Here is a 22,109-nt window from a genome sequence, read left to right as displayed (position 1 = left end):
CCTTGAAAACCCATAGCATTTATAATTAATCTCCACGGGACGAATGGAGTCACTCTGTTGTGTGACGTGCTTGTGAAATCTGTGTTTTTTGTAGTACAATATTGCATGTTTATATCGTTATTGTTGGAAACAAAATCTTTATTTATATTGTTATAGTTATATACCATATGGTGGGTTTATTTCCGCAGAATGATACTATCATGCCACCGAATCTTTAATATCTAAACGTCTGCAATCATAAAACGTATGTTCACAAGAAAGATAACTCTGTATAGCAGTTGTTTTTATGTAAAAAAAAAAAAAAAAAAAAGGTACAATTTAGCACTCTCCAACTTAGAAGTGAATAAACTACTGATGTTTTTAATGACGACAGTAAAACATTTCACAGACACTACACTGCTTATCAATTTTTCATATTTTGGAACTTCATGTCCGCCAAAATATATTCCGCTAAAATCATTTGTATACTTTTGAGCAAGAAAATCGTCAAGTTTTACACCCGCGGAAAAACTCCGTTATATGGCAACTATATATAATGAATTTTTTTTAATTTTTTTTATGTAATTTATAATCAGGTTTCTGCATAATACTCACATTTGTTGGGGATTACCTCTCTATAAATATGTTCTTTTTAAAAAATTGAATACCTGGTCGTTTTTAAATCTTAATGACCTAATTTTTGAATACCTGGTCGTTTTTAAATCTTAATGACCTAATTTTATGCTGCAATTTACATACCTCTACAAATGCACCAACTGACAGTTTCTTTATTGTAGGACTCAAATCTGAATAAGCCCAAAAAGGGGCACGACATATATAGCCATATCATATTAATTCACAGTGACCTTGATATAAGGTGCGATACACCTGCCTGTAACAAGAAGGGAGAAAATACAACGGACCACATCTGGATTCGAATCCTGACCCCCTGAATCTCTAATCAGGTACTCTACCAACTGAACAGATAGGTCTCAACATCAACGCCGGAAAGACGAAGATCATGAAAGTTAACAACAAAACAGAAAGAGAAGTGACTATTGGGAACAACGTAGTAGAGGAAGTCTCAGAGTTTGTTTACCTCGGCAGTAAGATCACAGCCGATGGGGGATTCAACATCTGATGTAGAGACCAGAATAGCCAAAGCAAGAGCAGCCTTCGCAAGCCTGAGGAACATCTGGAACAACAGTCATCAGCATCAAGACCAAGATCAGGATATTCAAGAGTAACATCATTGGAGTCCTCCTATATGGTGCCGAGTCGTGGAAGGTGACCAAAGGTATTGTCCACAGACTGGATGTCTTCCAGACCAAATGCCTACGACGGATTCTGAAGGCCTTCTGGCCCAACACCATCAGCAACAAAGATCTATATCAGAGAACGTCAACATCACCAATATCTGAGATGATCAAGATGAGACGATGGAAATGGATCGGACATGTCCACAGGATGGGAGCAACATCAATCCCAAAGATCGTCATGAGATGGACACCAGCAGGAAAGAGAAATAGAGGGAGACCAAAGGAAACATGGCGGCGATCAGTAGAGAAAGAGATGAAGGAGTATGGATGGACTTGGGGCCGGATTCAGAACATGGCAGCAGACAGACAGAGTTGGCGATCCTCAGTGAAGGCCTTATGTGCTTTCTAGCACGAAGAGGATTAAGATAAGACAAACTGAACTATCTGTTCACTGGCGATCGAACCCGTCTGACCGCCACATTCCTCCCTCCTTAAGTGTCTTTTCAACTTGAAGACATCAACTAAGGATCATTATCCCCTGTCACCTTTCAGTTCCAGGGACTGGCCTACGACACCAAAAGTAACAGGGAGAAAATGCAACGGACCAGACCGGGATTCGAACCCGGGGCCCCCTGAATCTCTAGTGAGGTGCTCTACTGAGCTATCTATCTACTAGCGATCGAACCCGTCTGACCGCCGCACACCTAAGATGCATTAACTGACCCGATTTAATGATTTTATACCAAACAATTGTCCAGCTATGAACCGGACAGGATTTTGCCAACAGTTTGTTGATTTTTGGCCTCATAGTACAGTGTATGTAAGTTATGAGCCGGACACGAAGCGGAACAGACGGACGGACGGACACAAATGTCATACCATAACACGTCCTATCTTAGACAGGCGTACAACGATGGCTGGAGACGCGGATCGTACCATTTCCCATACAAAACATTTCACCAGACGGTTCCAATAACTCTCATTAACGTAATCAAAATTCCTACACCAATGTCAATTGCATTCCCAAACAATGTTTTCTAGTGCCCTTTGTACTTTTGGGAGATTTTTCTTGTGTCGACAAGTTTTCCGTGATCAGTTCAAACTTACAATTACTAGACAGGCTAGCAAGATCAGACCTACGTGCCGGGAACATAGTATCGAGGTGCTCTAAATAATCTTCAGACTGTTTTGAACACTAACAGGGTCATCTTGATGCAACGTCTTTAAAAACATCCGATAACACGTACACATAGTTCAAAAAGAGATTAAATCAGGGCCGTAAATTACATGGAGGCGGAGGAGGCAGCTGCCTCCTCCAACTTTTGAGCCCCCCAAAAAATTAAAATTTAAAGTTCATTAGAATTTATGTTGTTTCCAATAACTAAGAACATGATACCTCCCTTAAAAAGCATTCCAAATCTTTCTTTTAGAATGAGTTAGTCAAGTAACATCTTAGAAGGCCCTAGAATCAAGGATTTTGCACGAAACGTGTTCAGTGTGCACAAAATGTGCTCAGCGTTTGGGGGCCTGGGCGGCCCCCAGACCCCCGCCTAATTTCCTGCCTCCTCCAAATTGAAGGTTAATTTACGGCCCTGTAAATGTTACATCGTCAAGGCGAAACTTACCGCGGAAAATAATTTAGGTCCCCATACCATGTATAATTTTTTTTCATCTTTAGAAAAAGGGAGGTGCATGCGGTCATGTGGTTTTAGTTAACATATATTTGCTAATTTTCAAAAGTATCTCTCGGCGATATACGATTAGATTGGTTTTTAAATTGATTAGTGAAAAAGGTTTATCACTTAAACAAGAAAATTTGTGCAAGTATACATATGTACATGGCGGGTTTTCTACCGAGCATCACTCGCCCAAAAGTTCGGCATTACAAGGAACCTTGTGTATCCCTCTATGTATGATTGCCGGAGTGACAAGAAATCCAAGTTAGATTAATCACGATACCTGGACAAAACCATTAAATATATTCAATAAACTTAATTATACGGAAATTTGAACATTTAATTAGTGGTATTGCGGACGTCAAATAATTAAATCATTTTAACACATTTCAATTAAGAAAGGAATTATGTTTCCGTATATCCTAATTATTCAATAAGCTGAGGAAACCCCAACAAGTGCTTCTCATTTATCAAAGACACTTGATACAAACAATGAAAATGGATGCATGAGTTGAAATATATATATATTTTTACTTAGTTTGGTTTGGTTAAAAATAAGGGACTTGAAGATTATCTATGATGTTCAAAAGTTGAAATATACTACCCTTCCCTATATAACGCCTTGCCAAATTTCCCCACAATTTTGGACTAAACTGAGAAATCATGGGAATAAATTACATTCCATACGGTAAACTGTACATATTTTATTTATAAAACGAAAAGAATTTCATTTTCATCAATTTTGATTAAAAAAAAAATTGCTTATAGCAAGTGCCGTTAATAAAAGAAGAAATATTTTTATCTCAATATTTAGCCATTTAACTTACAACCATTAAAGAGTATTAGATTATTAATTATATTGTCCCTGTATTTCAGACCATTTGCACACACACACAGCGGAGAGAGAGAGAGAGAGAGAGAGAGAGAGAGAGAGAGAGAGAGAGAGAGAGAGAGAGAGAGAGAGAGAGAGAAGAGAGAGAGAAAAGACAGAGAGAGAGTATATGTATATTATCCAGATATCCAACAATGTCTTTAAACGCCCATCAGAGACGGCGGGCGTATTATAGTATGACGTCATCCATTTGTCCGGACCTTTTAGGCAAAATACAATATGAACTGTAAGCTCCAGGATCTTACAACTTGGTACATTTGATTTCCATGATGAGAGGAAAATGGCTACTGTTTCTCAAGGTTAAAGTATCAGTTAATAGGAAAACCTTGTATGCTGAATACAGACCAAACTATTGGGGCTAGGACCTTCAAATTTGGTACACATACTCCTCATGAAAAGTGGAGGACGCCTTTCGTTCTTCAAGGTCAGAGGTCAAGGCCGTAGTATCACTCAGTAGGAAAACCTTGTAGGCAGGACACAGACCGAACCGACCGTCAAACTTGGTACACATACACCGTATGCCAAGCGGAAGATGTCTATTGTTTCTCAAGGTCAAAGTATCATTTAGTAGAAAACCTTGATTTTGTTACGAATACAGATTTAGTCACAAGCTTCCTCTCGGAGGAATATAATAAGTTCGGTTTGCATTTCAGCTGGATTGGTGCACCATGACTTACTTTAGGGGTAAAAGTAGGTCAAACCGTTATCCAGATTTTTTTCGTTATAAGTACAGGTATTGTCCTGACATTTTTTCACAATTTCCCTCTTAGAAAAATACATAATCAGTTCACACTTCAACTTGATTGGTGCACCGTGACCTACTTTAGGGTTAAAAGTAGGTCAAATAGTTTTCTGGACTTTTTCTCGTCATGGATCTAGATTTTGCACTAACATGTGGTCACAACCTCTCTCTCAGAAAAATATATAATCAGTTCACATGTCAGATAGACTGGTGCACCATGTCCTACTTTAAGACTTTACTATTCGGAAAGTGTATGATATCCATTCAGAGTGTATAATGTGCTTACAGGTCCAGCAGGCGTATGTTGCACCGTTTGTGGTACTCTTGTTTTAATTGATACACTACAAAATTTGGTTGATACTTTACATGTATTAGACGGGGAAAGTGCTTGCACATCATTTTATGTATAGATTGCACATAAAATTTGTCAATGCCAACTTTTAACACAAATTTGCCATCATGCACCATAGCTAATTTTAAAACATGGAAAAGAATTTAAATTAAAAAAAATCAGTTTTTATCTTCATTAATTTTGTTGTCAATTTCCATTTCCAGCGATCCATCGTCTAAATGTCTCTTCACTTCTTCACCCTTCTCTGCTAGAATTTCTTCTATGTTTCTGAAAGTAACATTTAAACGACATTAACATCAAACAGGCGATGCTGACCTGCAGTAAATTAACCTATACTGCTTCCTGTGCCACAATGTTGTAAAGAGTATAATTTCCATTTTGTGCACTTCTACCATTCTTAAACCATGATATCATTTTCTAAATTATACCTTGACTGGCACTGGTCCTATCAACAACAAAAATTACTACACATCTTTATTTCATATAAGAGTATGAAAATAAGTTGTACACAAATTTTCCTGAATCTGTGCGATGGGATGTTGATTTTTCTCAACTTATATACTGAAAATTGAGATTTCTTAACAATTTAGTCAAACAGCGATTGGGTTACTTCATAAAATTGAAGGTGAAATTGCACTGAGTAAATCGCCTTTTAAATTGTCCAGAATATCCAAAGCTGAAATTTTCGACGGATCGAGCGATTCCTGACTTCCAGGCGTATAATCCAGATTTTCTTTGGCGCAACCGCTGTCATGGCTGTTTGAAACACACAACCTGAATTCTTCGTCCATTTCCTCCATTGTAAGACATGGTAATTTTAGTAGACTTGAGACGTCTCGTAATTGGTCGTTTTGTCACAAGCATGGACCTATATACTAATATAGTTAGTATATAGGTCCCTGTCACAAGTGTCTTTTTGTGATGGTACTGATAATGATGACGTATCCATATGAGTGAAATATAGTCTAGTCAATCTAGCTCAAAAATGAGCAAAACCTCAAACTAATTGCAACAGAAATGAAATTTTGATTATTCATGCAAGAAAACACATGCAAACAACATATTAAAAATCGGCTCTTGTATTTCCATGGGAAAATTGGAATTTTGGGGTAAAATGATATGTTTTTTCATGAAAATCGCTAAAAACTGGAAATTGAAGAAAATGTCCATTTTATGTAACATACAGTAAAAATAAGTTTCATATCTCAAATTTCAACCTGGAAATATTCAATTAATTTTTTTTTACTGCAGAATATTTTCTTTCCTTGACTGTAATTTTTGGGTAAAATCTTGCTTTTTTGAATATAATTGTTAAAGATTGAAATTTTAAGAAGAAAACCCACATTTTGTCATACGTTTGAGTCTACCAATAAAAAAATTGAAGTTAGGATTTATTTTAAAAACTGCTCAACAAGTAAGATATATAGATTACTGGCAATATATATGAAAAATACCATTTTAGGTAGGAAAACCTACCTTTTTCTAAAACAAAAATAGTGAAAAACTGGAAATGATAGGAAATGACTGTTTTATAGAAGAGATGACATTGATCTTATAAATTTAAGAATAAAACGTCCAAATGCACAACTAAACTTTTCTGCACCAAAATTTATTTTCCCTTGCCGAATTGTGGGCTGAAATCTTCATTTTCCAACAAAAATCGTTAAAAACTGGATTTTGGAAGAAAATACTTTTTCCTGTCCATTAGGCATATATGAGTTACCACATGAAGAATTATACATTAAAATAAACTGTTAACACAAAAAAATGCCCCTTCAAAAATGGTCTGTAAAAGATTACCTACATTTTTGCAGTTACTCCCCTTACATCGGAAGTTGGAGGCGCGCTTACCATTCCGGTCCTATCTTTCACATAAATACATGTAGTATTTTAAAACAAACAGTGTATAGTACAGCTTACGTTATCAAATTCTTTATTAAGCTGAGTTTTAACAGTTTGTACTACATCTATGACGAAACAAGGTTCAGTTTCTTCGATTTTATATAAAGAAATCTTTAATAAGTGCACTTCGTCAAGTTCTAGAGTTTGGGAAAGAGGGGGGAGGGGTATAGCCGTATTTGATGTTTAGTTCTATCCAAATTATTGTGCAATTAATACCGAGAATTTCAGGAGTAATCTGTTTTAAAAACAATGGACACATAGAATTAAAAGCAAAATGAATCAGGCACGCAGCATCGTAAAAAAGGGGGGGATGTGAAGATAATTTCACAATATTGCCTGAAAATTGACAAGTAAATTTTAATCCAAAGTTATAAAAATCCTTGATGGTGTGTGTGGTGGTGGTGGTGGGGGGGGGGGGGGGGGGGGGGCTAAGGTTGTTCTCTCAGTTCAATTTTACACTTCCACTGTGTACAGTTTAAGAGAATGCTATTTAAAAAAAAAAAAAAAAAAAGAGGAGGGAGGGCAACCAGTCTGTCTAAAAATCGACCTCTGTACGTAAAAATTTATCAACTTTGCATGTAATGATAAAAGGTGTAGAGCCATTGCTACGTGCCTGATAATTATATAAGTGATCATTTGAGTAATTGCAGTACAGTTCAGTCCATGTTTTTACAAGTACAACGGCTAGTGTCACAATTTGCCTTGCATTTACAGCGAAAAACGTTCAAAAGTTTATCTGGCGCGACTTGTAATTTAGTTTTAACGGATACAAGAATTGCTGAAAAGTGATAAGCCCCAATTCGAAGGATCCAAATTAATAATTTCTTTAGTCCACTCAATGACTTAAAAAATTCTTGCATTGCTCCTTTTCTGCAGCTGTAGTTAGTAGTTAGTGGCAATGACTGAACTTATAAAAATGATATTGTGTTAGACAATACTCCACAAAGCAAATCTCCTATAAGTGTCTTTATGGTATTCCATCGTACAAAGTCGATATGACATGGACACCAGAATATATCTTTTTGCTCTATGAAATCCTCATATAGGAAGGTGAAGATAACGAACAGTGATCCATCTCGCAACTCCTATAAGCAATACAAAATAGAGAGGTGGGCAAACACGGACCCCTGGATATACCAGAAGTGGGATCAGGTGCCTATGGGCTATAAGGAGTAAGCACCCCCTGTTGACCGGTTACACCCGATGTGAGCTCTATATTTTAATAAGGCAAACGGAGTTACCCTTATTCAATATCATTGTGCCAAAAAACGGCCTAACAATCTATATGAAACAAGTCAGACAGATTTGACCCAATGATAGGTTGTATTGGCAAAGTAGATTGTTATAACAACCATATAATCGCGAAATGCTGACTTTAAACGAAACAGTTGAAACCCCTTCACCATCAACTTGTTTGTCAGTAGCCTGCCTCCATTTAAAAACTTATCATATACAGAATTTTTTCGCGATTTGTCTACATTTTGACTATACAGGACCCGTTCCGATGCCGAACATTCTTGACGTTGTGTCGCATCCTGTGAATGCAGGTAGAAATGGCAAGGATTGACAAACTTCGTTTCCTAAAAAGACGTCTGGTTTTAACGATATTCTTCACTTAGGGGCAAGATCAAAAATTCAATGTCTCACAAAAAACTAAGTTCACATACATGTAGTTTTCACCAAGAACACCCCCCCCCCTTTAAAACTTAATATGACAAATGTTGAAACTAATCGAATAACAACAGAAGAAACGTACGATTATAAATAACACTGTATACCTTTTCTACTGTTTATTCACAAATGAAAGTGTACATTAAATCTATTAAATGTTCATTAATATGTTTTAAATATTATGTGGTATTCAACAGTCGCTTGTCTTTTTCCTTTTTCCACTAAAGTGTAATCGATGTCGGATGACAGAAACTTACGGGAGTTTTTATTCCCCTCCCCCTAACTAATTGAATTTAAATTTTCATCCGACATTGATTTCGTCCCTTAGGGCAGTTATGTTTATTTCAGAGTTCGTTGCTATTTCTGTGCTTTATATATAGACATTTCGAACACAATGTGCATTTTGGATGATCCTCTAAAATTTACGATCGTGTGCCAGCGTGGCGAGAATTCCATCGTCATCGAAAACAAGCCTTGTCTTGAATAGATGGCCGGGCGGTCTAGCACGCTGTTCGCATGCTGCTAGGAGATGTGGTTCCACAGGTCGTGAGCCCAAGACTAATTAGAAAGAGTAACTACTCGATTTTACATCAAATCATGATACCGTATGCGCAAGTGTTTATTATTTATATTATCAATGTTTTATTATCATTATTATTACACATGAATGACTCCCCAAACCTGAATTTGAAAAAGAAAAGCAAAAATACTTTACTTACTTAGTTTTATAAAAGTTTTTAATACAAAGCGCTTGCTCAAATGATGAAGATACAAAATAACTGAAACTTTTAACCCGAATGGCTTTCCATACTTTCTTTTTTAACAACCGTAATTCCCCCTTGTAAATTGACACTAATTCTTTAAGATTTCATTTATAATTGATTATTCATAACTTTTAAAGTAAATATTGTGTTTTATAATTAAAATTAATTCAGTAGAGGGTCAAACAAAATATTTTGAAGATTTATTCGCGAAAGTTCCCCGGGAATGGAAGTCGGCAAAGAATATGAGATGCTGAGCAATATTGTATGTATATAGAAGGTCTTAAAATCACCTTTTTAATACAACTGTTTAGCTGTTTAATTGCGTTTTTTATTACATGCACTTTAGATCATCGTGTATAACTTTATTCCGATGACGGTGTCACAGTTAAGTTACTCCCCTTTACGTGTACGGCGTGCCGTAAACACCACAAAATATCGATGGTTTACTAAAATATTTAAGTCTAAATTTTAAATATTTCCCATTGTCCGATTTTGTCCGATTTTTTGTATGTTGTTAATCACGCCTTTGTTTATTAAATTCCATCGAGTTTGTTTCTGTTGCAATTACTTTGAGGTGATTTGCTAGATTGACTAGACTAATATTCCCAATAATAACGTTAAACAATATACAACCAATCAATCTAATCTAATTAGATTCTTTGATCCGTTCCCCTACTATCGCTACACAAAGGATCTAACAACTCCCATTACAGTCTAGTCAATCTAGCAAATCACCTCAAAGTAATTGCAACAGAAATAAACTCGATGGAATTTAATAAACAAAAGCGTGGTTAACAACATACAAAAAATCGGACAAAATCGGACAATGGGAAATATTTCAAATTTAGACTTATATGTTTTAGTAAACCATCGATATTTTGTAGTGTTTACGGCACGCCGTACACGTAAAGGGGAGTAACTTAACTGTGACAGTCATTGGAATAAAGTTATACACGACGATCTAAAGTGCATGTAATAAAAATCATATTCTTTGCCGACTTCCATATTCCCGGGGAACTTTTGCGAATTAAGCTTCAAAATATTTTGTTTGACCCTTTACTGAATTAATTTTAATTATGAAACACAATATTCATAAATGAAATCTTAAAGAATTAGTGTTAATTTACAAGGGGGGATTACGTTTGTTAAAAAAGAAAGTATGGAAAGCCATTCGGGTTAAAATTTTCAGTTATTTTGTATCTTTATCATTTGAGCAAGCGTTTTGTATTAAAAACGTTTATAAAACTAAGTAAGAAAGGAATTTTGCTTTTCTTTTTCAAAGTCAGGTTTGGGGAGTCATTCATGGGTAATAATTCAATTTCAATTCAATTCTTTATTGGCACTAAAGCACATTATATAAGAATGTGTTGTTAGCCATACATAGATACACATATATATTGATACATTACAAAATATCAAACTGTTGAAAACTTATTTCTAACATTAAAACAGTCTCTGGTGTATAGACAGGTTTGTTTTGTAGATACAAGGTTATGTGGATTTAGTAAACAAAATAAGGTATTAATATCTAGTAGTTTTGAATGCATTTTTCTAATATGTTCATACACAGGACAATCAAGTAAAAAATGTTTTTCATCTTCAACAATAGTTTGACAATGAAAACAAAATCTATTTTCTCTAGGAATGACAGGATTACAATATCGACCTGTTTCTACATACAACTTATGTGCACTTATTCTTAATTTGGTAAGATAAGAAACTAAATTCTTAGGAAGTGGAAGACATAAATATGGTTGGACTTTTAGTTTCATAACATCATGGTTGAATAATGTACTATAAAATGAGAGCTTACCACTTTGAGTGTTGTTAATATGTTGAAGTTCAGAAAAGAATTTATTTTCAAAGAATTTTTTAAGTTTAGGAATAAACATTTTACATTCAGTGTCAACGTTAACATTTAACATCTTTTGTATTGATTTTATACAAGTTTGCCAGCATTTTTTATTTTCACTAGCCAAGTGTACATCTTCCAAGTAAGCATTCCTTAGTAAAACATTGTGATTATCATTAGATTTTGCTAAATTTTCCAATCTAGAATAGTATTTAATAGCAAGCTGGTATATTTTGGCATGAATAGGGAGAACACCTAATTCCATTTTTGTTGCCAAGTTTGATGCTTTATTATGTACACCTAAGATGTTTTTCAAGATAAAATTCTGAATTTTTTCAAAAGGAGTTTTATCAAAATTATTGGGGTTTGCATTAAAGTCAGAGATCCAAATTTCTGAGGAGTATGTTAAAATTGGGACAATAATTGATTCATATAGTTTTAACCACAAGTTTGGTGAGAGATCAGAGCCAAAAGGTAGTTTACGCTTCAAGGCAAAGTAAGCTTTTCTGGCTCTAGCAGCAAGATCCTCACAGGCATGTTTTAAATTGCCATTTGATTGTAAAATTATACCAAGATATTTGTACTTATCAGTTACATCTATAGTAGAATTGTTATAATAAAATCCATAATTGATCTTTGTTTTCCTGGTAGAACAAACCATAACCTTTGTTTTTTCTAAGTTTACATGCAACTTCCATTCTATACAATATTTTGAAAGAGTGTCTATACAATTTTGGAGGCCTTCAGCTGACTCTGATAATAAAACAAGATCATCAGCAAAAAATAAGTGATTAAAAGTTATATCACCTAAAGATACAGGATAAGTTACTACTTTATCAAAGTAATTTTCAAAGTCATCAACAAAAATATTAAATAAAGTAGGACTTAAGTTGTCCCCCTGTTTAACTCCTAATGTAGTATTTAAAAAGTTACTACATAAATTTCCCTGTCTTACAGCACATTTTGTAGTAGAGTACATATGTTTTATAATATTGAAAAAATTTCCACCAATTCCCTTTTTTAAAATTTATACAAAAGAGCTGGTCTCCATACAGTATCAAAAGCTTTTGAAAAATCAACGAAGCATAAAAATAATTCCTTCTTTCTTTTAAACAAGTATTTGTTCATTAAAGTTTTTAGGATGAAAATGTTATCTGTTGTACGATATCCTTTCCTAAATCCTGCCTGAAAGTGACTTAATAATCCTCCAGATTCTAAATAATTATTAAGACGTGTTTGGAGTAATCTGTTAAAAAGTTTACCAAGACAACTTGTTACACTTAATCCTCTATAATTACTGCAATTTCCTGGATCACCAGACTTGTACACAGTTGTAATTAATGAGAGGTTCCATAACTCTGGCATTCTGCCAGTCTGAAGAATTTTGTTAAAAAGTTTAACCAGTATAGGCAGAAAAACATCAGCACTTATCTTAATAAATTCATTTGGAATAAGGTCCAGACCAGAGCATTTTCCAGATTTCAAGCTTGATATTCCTACTTGCACTTCTTTAGGCGTAAATGGAAAATCTAAAGGGTTATTTTTTTCCGACTTCACAACGAATGTCCATATCTGTGTCATAATCATGAGAATTTAATAGAGTATGAAAAAGGTTAACCCATTCAGATAGTTTTATAGGTGACTCTGCCTCAATATGGTTTTGCATGTTTGACTTTAAAGAGTTCCAAAAATTTTTGGTGCAATTAGGGTTTAGTTCATTAATAGTGTTTGCTACAGATTTATAAAAACCAGATTTTAATTGCTTACACATTTTGTGGAATTGTTTTTTAGCTTGTGAAAATGCATGAAGTAAAATGATAATAAAACATTGATAATATGAATAATAAAAATCAATGTAAGTAAACACTTGCGCATAGTATCATGATTTGATGTAAAATCTAGTAGTTACTCTTTCTAATTAGTCTTGGTCTCACGACCTGCGGAACCACATCTCCTAGCAGCATGCGACCAGCGCGCTAGACCGCCCGGCCATCTATTCAAGACAAAACTTGTTTTCGATGACGATGGAATTCTCGCCGCACTGGCACACGATCATTGAGAATGGAAATGGGATACAATTATTTATCGTAAATTTTAGAGGATCATACTAAATGCACATTGTGTTTGAAATGTCTTTATATAAAGCACAGAAATAGCAACGAACTCTGAAATAAACATAACTGACCTAAGGGACGAGATCAATGTCGGATGAAAATTTAAATTCAATTAGTTAGGGGGAGGGGAATAAAAACTCCCGTAAGTTTCTGTCATCCAACATCGATTACATTTTAGTGGAAAAAGGAAAAAGACAAGCGACTGTTGAATACCACATAATATTTAAAACATATTAATGAACATTTAATAGATTTTTAATGTACACTTTCTTTTGTGAATAAACGGTAGAAAAGGTATACAGAGTGTTGTTTATAATCGTACGTTTCTTTTCTTGTTATTCGATTAGTTTCAACATTTGTCATATTAAGTTTTAAATGGAGGTGGGGGGGGGGGGGGTCTTGGTGAAAACTATGTGAACTTAGTTTTTTGTGAGACATTGAACTTTTGATCTTGCCCCTAAGTGAAAAATATCGTTAAAACCAGACGTCTTTTTAGGAAACGAATTTTGTCAATCCTTGCCATTTCTACATGCATTCACAGGATGCGACACAACGTCAAGAATGTTCGACATTGAAACAGGTCCTGTATAGTCAAAATGTAGACAAATCGCGAACAAATTCTGTATATTATTAGTTTTTAAATGGAGGCAGGCTACTGACAAACAAGTTGATGGTGCAGGAGTTTCAACTGTCTCGTTTAAATTCAGCATTTCGCAAATTCTATGGTCGTTATAACAATATACTTTGCCAATACAACCTATCATTGGGTCAAATCTGTTTGACTTGTTTCATATCGATTGTTAGGCCGTTTTTGGCACAATGATATTGAATAAGGGTAACCCCGTTTGCCTGATTAGGATATAGAGCTCACGGCGGGTGTAACCGGTCAACAGGGGGGGGGGGGGGTGAGGGGGGGGGGTGCTTACGCCTCATAGGCACCTGATCCCACTTCTGGTATATCCAGGGGTCCGTGTTTGCCCACCTCTCTATTTTGTATTGCTTATAGGATTTACGAGATGGATCACTATTCGTTATCTTCACCTTCCTAAATGAGGATTCCATAAAGAAAAAGTTATCTTCTGGTGTCGATGTCATATCGACTTTGCACGATGGAATACCATAGAGACACTTACTCAGATTGAACTTTTGCCTTAAGGCGGTACTCTACATTATCATAATGGCTGATTTCCTTTTAAAATGGATGAAAATATAAATATCAGCAATGTTTGCCTAGATTCATTTAAAAAATCATCGCCTAGCTGAGTAGTTCAGTAAGTTAGGACGTCAACTACTGAACTGTAGATCGCGGGTTCGAGTCCAGCAGGGTTTTCAAATCTTTTTTCCCCCAGATTGCTTTTTAATAAAACTGCATTTTTTATTAAAGAAAGTAAATTTGAAAGTTTTAAGTTTCAAAATATTGTTGTACATGTCCTCCACTTTTCATCTATATTAAATTTCTCTGGTGTTGCATACACTAAGGATCTAATAACACCCATTAGAGGTCATCTCAGATCGAACATTAACCAATCAGCGATCGCCATGAAAATCTTCGATGTGATGGAACGATTAACATTATATTAATGATTTTCAAGGCGATCGCTGATTGGTTAATGTTCGATCTGAGATTACCTCCAATGGGAGTCCTTAGATCCTTTGTGTAGTGATAGTAGTTGAGCGGATCAAAGGATCTAATTTCTATTAGATTGTCAATCAATCTTAAAAGGCATCTCTTATTTACTTAATGCGCTCAAGCATAAGAAATAACTTTATGACAAAAGGGATGACCCAAGCTTCTCCATCATCAACTTCCCATAATTCTTGGAAGACGGTATACAGAGTTCAGTTGAAGTTATTTACAGTCTTCGGACTGTGCACATACAATTTTTAGTGATCTAATCTACGTACGAATTAACCTTTTTTTTTTAATCTTAAAAAATTACAAAACGAACAAAAGAAAATAGCAAAAAATTGACATACAACTACATGTATTACTAGGCATTTATATGATATCATTACACATTATGTTGCTTTTAATACTCTTACTGTAATTTTAGACTATTTGTATAACTATTCTTTAAGGACAAATTTTCATTTCCTTACAATATGCTCACATTTTAATAACAATTATTCATCTTTTCCATCAAATGTTATATACCGGTACATTATGATATTATAATAAGTGGCAAATCTATTTTAGAATTTTCAGGTTTTTACCCATGTTCATTTTTAACACAGTTGTACTACATGTACTTGTCCAAGAATATTTTTTATGAAAATTTGAGCAATTCAAACCTAGCTGTTTGCATTGTTTCATTACTAATCTTAAAAAAATTAATATTCTATTAAACACGCTAAAATCTCCTTTTCTTAGTTTTGATATAGAGACTTTAATCAGTGTTAATATGGGAAACAATGGTTTTATATTAGTAAAAATACCATTCATAATCAAGGTCGTACTTGTTATGAAAATCTTATACAATAGGACTCAGGATACTGCTTTTGTGAGGATATTCATTTCAGCAAATCCCATTTAATATTGAAAACAAATGAAATAATTAAAATTTACTTGTTGCTAAAAATGGCAAGCTTTTTTAAAAAGCTATACTTGTCTCTCCCCACTGATTAGATATGAAAGAGATTTTCTGTGTATGACCAATTTTTTAATCGAGACAGGCTATACTGACAAATAAGTTGATGTTACAGGGTTTTAACAATCTCGTTTAAAGTCAGCATTTTGCAGATTATATATGGTTGTTTTAACTATTTTTAAATTACCAATTTACCAAATACAACCTTTATTAGGTCAAATGCTGTCTGACGTTTTTCATACCAATTGTTTGACCGTTCTTTACATACTGATTTTGACTACAGATTACTCCCAATTTCCTGCTCAAGATATAGGGCTCACGGCGGGTGTGAAGCACCTGATCCCACCTCTGGTATATCCTGGGATCATCCGTGTTTGTTCTTCACTTAATTTTGTATTCTTTGTAGGAGTTATAAGACATTAAAGGCCTATGTCAAAAGTCAAAAAAGTTATTGTCCAAACAAAAAAAAAATGTCAAAAAAATTGTATTATTTGACCTTTACAGAAATTCAAGGTAATACAATTGTCATGCAACACATTGTCATATGGTATACAAACATACATAACATTTAAAGCCTATGTCAAAAGACAAAAAAAGTTATGGTCCAAACAAAAAAATACCCCAAAAATTCTACTATTTGACTAACCTTCACATAAAAGATCAAGGCCAAAGGTAATCAAAAATCCTACGCGACACACTGTCTTATGATGGTATACCCACATACCAAATATCAAAGGCCTGTCAAAAGACGGAAAAAGTTATGACCCCGACAAACTTTGTATGAGAAGCGGAAGAAGAATTCACACTAAAACAATGTCCCCCTTCTGGGAAGGAGACATGCAATTCAAGACCCTGAATTGCAATTCAACTGTATCACGTATTTAACTTTTGATCACTTATTGTTACTGTGACCCGCACCTGTTGTGTACTACATTATTTGATCACTTATTGTTACTGTGACCCGCACCTGTTGTGTACTACATTATTTGATCACTTATTGTTACTGTGACCCGCACCTGTTGTGTTGATCACTTATTGTTACTGTGACTCGCACCTGTTGTGTACTACATTATTTGATCACTTATTGTTACTGTGACCCGCACCTGTTGTGTACTACATTATTTGATCACTTATTGTTACTGTGACCCGCACCTGTTGTGTTGATCACTTATTGTTACTGTGACCCGCACCTGTTGTGTTGATCACTTATTGTTACTGTGACTCGCACCTGTTGTGTTGATCACTTATTGTTACTGTGACCCGCACCTGTTGTGTACTACATTATTTGATCACTTATTGTTACTGTGACCCGCACCTGTTGTGTTGATCACTTATTGTTACTGTGACCCGCACCTGTTGTGTACTACATTGTACACCTGTTGTGTACTACATTGTACTTGATCGACACCTGTGACCTAGACAAGATTGGAGATGTTCTATTTTTAGAACGCTGGTTAAGATTATACACCCCAGTTGGATTTGAGCTGTAAAAATGAAAGCTATGGAATTTTAGTGTAAAACTATAAATGGATGGTATTAAGCACTTGTTAGGGATCGTTAAGCATTCTACAGAAATACAAGTACATCTGGGGATTGTTTAGACTGAACAGTCGATTTGTGTCAGTTTATATTCTCATGTGTGAATTCAGCGCGGCAAACCAGTATCGGACACCGTTTTTGTGGACTTTGAGTAGATCTGACCCACAATAAGTTAATAATTTTCATTGATATATTTGTCAGTAAATAACTAAATAAATCAATAGATCTTTGAATTCTTTGTGATTAATTTCTGCTGGATTTATTTAGGGTTTATTCCTGACCCATATCATACCCAAATTTGAATCTGCATTACACAGCTGTTACATGCAAATGCTTGCCTATTAACAGGACTAATCAAGATCAAGTTGTTCATAAGATTGATTTTTAAAGACTTTTTACTACCTTATGTATTCCCATGTAAAATTTTGATCTCCATTGGTGGTGACTGGTCCCATCCCAACCCTGCTACAAACTGACCAAACTTGATCGTTCCTGAGGAACGCTGCATATTGATATGACTAAGCATGGCCCTGTTGCTCTTAAGAAAAAGGATTTTAAAAGAATAAGACTTTGTCCCCCTATTGTGGCCCTTCCACTCTCCCTCCCAGTGGCAATGAATTGAACAAACTTGAATATACTAAGGAAACTTGCATATTAATATGACTAATCAAGGCCCTACTGTTCCTAAGACAATTTTAAAAGATTTTTTCTATTTCCTCGTGTAAAACTTTAATCCCTATTGTGATCCAACCATACTGCAGGGGGCTATGATTTAAACAATTTTGCATCTTTACTCATTAAGGAAGTTTTTGTCTTTTCCGTTCAAGTGGTTCTTCAGAATTTTCACTAATTCTTGATTATCTCCCACTTGATGAGGGTCAGTGTGACCCTTAATTTGATAAATTTTGAATCCCCTTTACCCAAGGATGCTTAATGCAAGTTTGGCTGAAATTGGCCCTGTGGTTCTGAAGAAAAAGTAAAAAAAAAAAATTGTAAAGTTTAGAGACAGACAGACAGACAACAGGTGATCAGAAAAGCTTACTTTGATAATCTTATAGCTCATGCGAGTTACTAAATTGGATACAGTGAAACCTGTCTAATCCAGAATGCAAAGAGAAACAATTTTTGTATCAGATTACAAAAGGTTTTGGATCATACAACATAAATTAGTGGAAAAAAACAGAATTTGCAATTAATATTAGGTCAGGATTCACAGTGACACAGATTATACAGATGCTGCAGTTTTATCTAAATCTTGAGTAAATATCACTGGTCTAAAAGAGAAATGAATTATTAATCCAAATTTAAATATTTTTCACTTAGTAACATGAAGTTTTGATTCTTACAGCCAGGTTTTCTCTTTGAATTATACAAATCATTTGATGATTTGAGGATTTTTTGGTTCACATCCTGATGGGGTTTATATGATGTATTTTATCTACGAACAGACAGACGAGCCTGACAAGTGATTCCAGTTACTACTCAAACACCATTTGCGGGAGTATATTAGTGAAAGGTGAAGATAACGAACAGTGATCAATCTCATAACTCCTACAAGCAATACAAAATAGATAGTTTGGTAAACACGAACCCCTGGACACACCAGAGGTGGAATCAGGTGCCTAGGAGGAGTAAGCATCCCCTGTTGACCGGTCACACCCGCCGTGAGCCCTATATCCTGATCAGGTAAACGGAGTTATCCCCAGTCAAAATCAGTGTGCCAAGAACGGCTTAACAATCAGTATGAAACACATTAGACAGCATTTGACCCAATGATAGGTTGTATTGACGAACTAGATCATTATAACGACCATAGAATTTGCGAAATGCTGACTTCAATCGAGACTGTTGAAACCCCTGTACCATCAACTTGTTTGTCAGTAGCTTACCTCAATTTAAAAATTGACCATACGCAGAACAAGCTCTTGCATATCGAATCAGTTTTCCATATAATGGAATATTGCTACATAAATATGGGAAGTTGACGATGGAGAAGCTGAAATCATCCCGTTTGTCATACAGTTGAGTTGTCAGTTTGCCATTAATGTCTACTTTCAATGAAATATCTAAGTATGAAGCAGAAGTGGACGACTCTGTGGTGTCCTTTATTTCGAGCTCACAGGGATATATCAAATCGACATATGAAAGAGAGTTATTATTGTTAATAGACAAAACGTCATCGATATATCTAAATGTCGAATTGAAGGCCACAGCGAGAGATTAAATCTAAGTGTTAAATGTAAAGCAAACTAGCATGGCGCTGCACCATGCCCTTTTTGGCTGGCGCCATGCCCTTTTTAATTGCACCATGCCCTTTTTTCTCTATAAATTTTTTAAAAATATATATTTGTTAATATAAACAAATGTTCTTTACTTCACAAGGTTGATTGAAAAGTTTAAAATCAAGGCAGCAGGTATGAACTTTTAAAGAGGCTGAATGATTATTCTATTACTATCATAGTATGATACAATGAAAGTGCCCCGAAATTGTCTTGCCGTGACGAAAAGTGCCCTTTTGAACATATGATATATGTGCCCTCTTTAGATCTTAGATTTAACACTAAGTATAATCCAGGTAAAAATCAGTGACAGTCTAGATGCATGCAGTTTTAATGCCAAAACGTTTGAAGGATTGTCTTGACACTTGTAAGTGTACATGTAGTGTAAAAACTAGCTGCAATGATGTAGCCCTATCCAATTTTTTTATTCTGATGTTTTTGGAATAGGGCTACAATTCCATACCATCACTTTAATGGTGCAAAATAATTTTATGAATAACCGATAATAATTAAGCTGCATGTATTAGCCCCAAATGTTGTTTGCACCAAAAGGAGTACCAACTCAGTGTAAAAATATGTAGGGAAGTTTTTGATATTAAATTTTGAGGCAGCAATTCAAAGATACAGGGATATTAAACCCCAACCAGTAGCAGAAAAAGTACCAATGTAAATAGTAAGATTGGAAATTATAGCCCATATAACCACCCACAACAGTCCATTTCTCGGATAAGCAGGCATGGAATTTCACACGATGGTCCAGCAGTTGGGCTGATGCTGACAGCCAGTGTGCAACAATATTACATATAAGTTTTATTAAGCACTTCATTGGAGTAACATAATAAGCATCACAAAACTAAAACGCAGGACTGGTAAACTTTGAACAAGGCTGGCTACACTAAGATAAAAAACAACAACCAAACACTGGCCACTTTTGAGTGTATCCAGCTCTGTGAATGGTTCATAATTGAGCTTCGTAGTTCTTACCCTGTAAATAGAAGATTTTTATAAGGGGTGGATTTGTAGCTCTCTGGTATATATTTGACATTTGACAGAGCACTGGGCAGAGAATCACATTGCGTCACCACCCGGTGACAGCTATTTCCTCCCTACCCTACGAGCTACAGATCTGCAGCTAATTAGGACTAACACAAATTGTACACCAAGTGGATAGATGATTTTTTAGATGAAAAGTATGTGCACTCATTAATCTATTACCTTCCTTTGACATGCTGGAACCACCCAATATTGTCAGCAATGAGGTGATTGTTCTTGCATCCGTCGCATCTGATGATAACTATCCCTTTTGTGTAAGCAACTTTAGAAAATGTTTTAGAATTTCTTCTTCCACATACATTACACGTAAATTGTATTGCCATAAGCTGTTTTAATTTTCCAAGAGATGTCTTTGAATGTAAATCCGAGTCACTGTTGTCTGATGACATCCATCTACTTTCAGTTCGTGGCCAATTTATTGAAGAATGGGAAACCTGGCGATTGAATCGTTGTATGTTCGACTTATTTATGTAATTAATAGTTTGAAAAAACCGACACAAGCCTCTCCTCTGATAAATTGTTCTAGTAGCAGTCAAAATAAGGTTCTTATTCATTTCGAATTTGATATAGATCTACACGGTATACCGAACACGTTTGTTGTGACTATTGCGTAATCTACTTTCACTTTGGGAAAGTTTGAATGTCGACCCCGATTGAATCACATAAGCAATTTAGCTGATAACGACAGTAAGTGTATATTTCAACTTCGTGAGACTTCTGTCATGAAGATATAATAATTATTATGATACTGCATGCGCATTTGCTTAGAATAGCCGTAGAATAAGTGAACCAGATGGTCTATACAAGATTACGGACATTGTTAACAAACCTGTAAACTTGTACACAGGGGCTCGGTTGTCAGATATTGAAATTTTGTATTATTTGTTCTTGAATAATATATAAATAAAATCCACCACCAAAATCCACTCTTTTCGTCGTTTTAAAAACGGTATATCATATGTACATTAAAAAAAGTTTTTTTTAATGTACATACCTTTTTTTAAAACGACAATGTACATATGATATACCTTTTTTTAAAACGACGAAAAGAGCGGGTTTTGGTGGTGGATTTTATTGGTATATTATTCAAGAACAAATAATACAAAATTTCAATATCTGACAACCGAGCCCCTGTGAAATTGTACCCAAAACGATCATTATTAAAAGGTTTATGAAGAGTTTACTGTGATACATGTTGTAAATCTGACGATGAGATAATTCACCTGTCATTATGGTAAAAGGGTGTTGCTAAAACGCGGGACGGAAAACATAAGATATATTACACGTAGCTCTCTAAACCTGAAAAGAACTAAGCACGTTAACTCTGGATATATTACTAGGTATAAAGTGGAGAAACATTGATTCAACAAATGACAATTACCACGAGACCAAGTTATATCCTAATGAAATTATTAAAGCTACGTAAGGGCCACATTTTCCTTTACAA

General features: G+C 35.0%; 1 protein-coding gene across 1 annotated transcript; it reads right to left on the bottom strand.

The window, feature by feature from the left end:
• Window positions 1–4,932: 4,932 nt before the first annotated feature.
• On the bottom strand, window positions 4,933–21,285 carry LOC125680551 (DNL-type zinc finger protein-like). Its single transcript, XM_048920234.2, has 2 exons — window positions 20,825–21,285; window positions 4,933–5,167 (listed from the first exon to the last, which is right to left on the bottom strand). Exons 1-2 carry the CDS (start codon window positions 21,214–21,216, stop codon window positions 5,059–5,061), a joined length of 501 nt encoding a protein of 166 aa, XP_048776191.2. The 5' UTR covers window positions 21,217–21,285; the 3' UTR covers window positions 4,933–5,058.
• Window positions 21,286–22,109: the final 824 nt, after the last annotated feature.

This window comes from Ostrea edulis, chromosome 2 (assembly GCF_947568905.1).
Source record: "Ostrea edulis chromosome 2, xbOstEdul1.1, whole genome shotgun sequence".
Classification (NCBI taxonomy): Eukaryota; Metazoa; Mollusca; class Bivalvia; order Ostreida; family Ostreidae; genus Ostrea; species Ostrea edulis.
Note: the sequence above shows the minus strand (reverse complement) of the source record. Positions and strands in the feature narration are given on the sequence as shown.

Bases quoted from the DNA above. Each gene is read 5' to 3' on its own strand.
- LOC125680551 (XM_048920234.2), bottom strand. From the start codon at position 21,216: ATGAATAAGAACCTTATTTTGACTGCTACTAGAACAATTTATCAGAGG. The intron at 5,168-20,824 runs GTAATAGATTAA...TGTTACTTTCAG, and splicing joins TTCCAGCATGTCAAAGGAAG to AAACATAGAAGAAATTCTAG.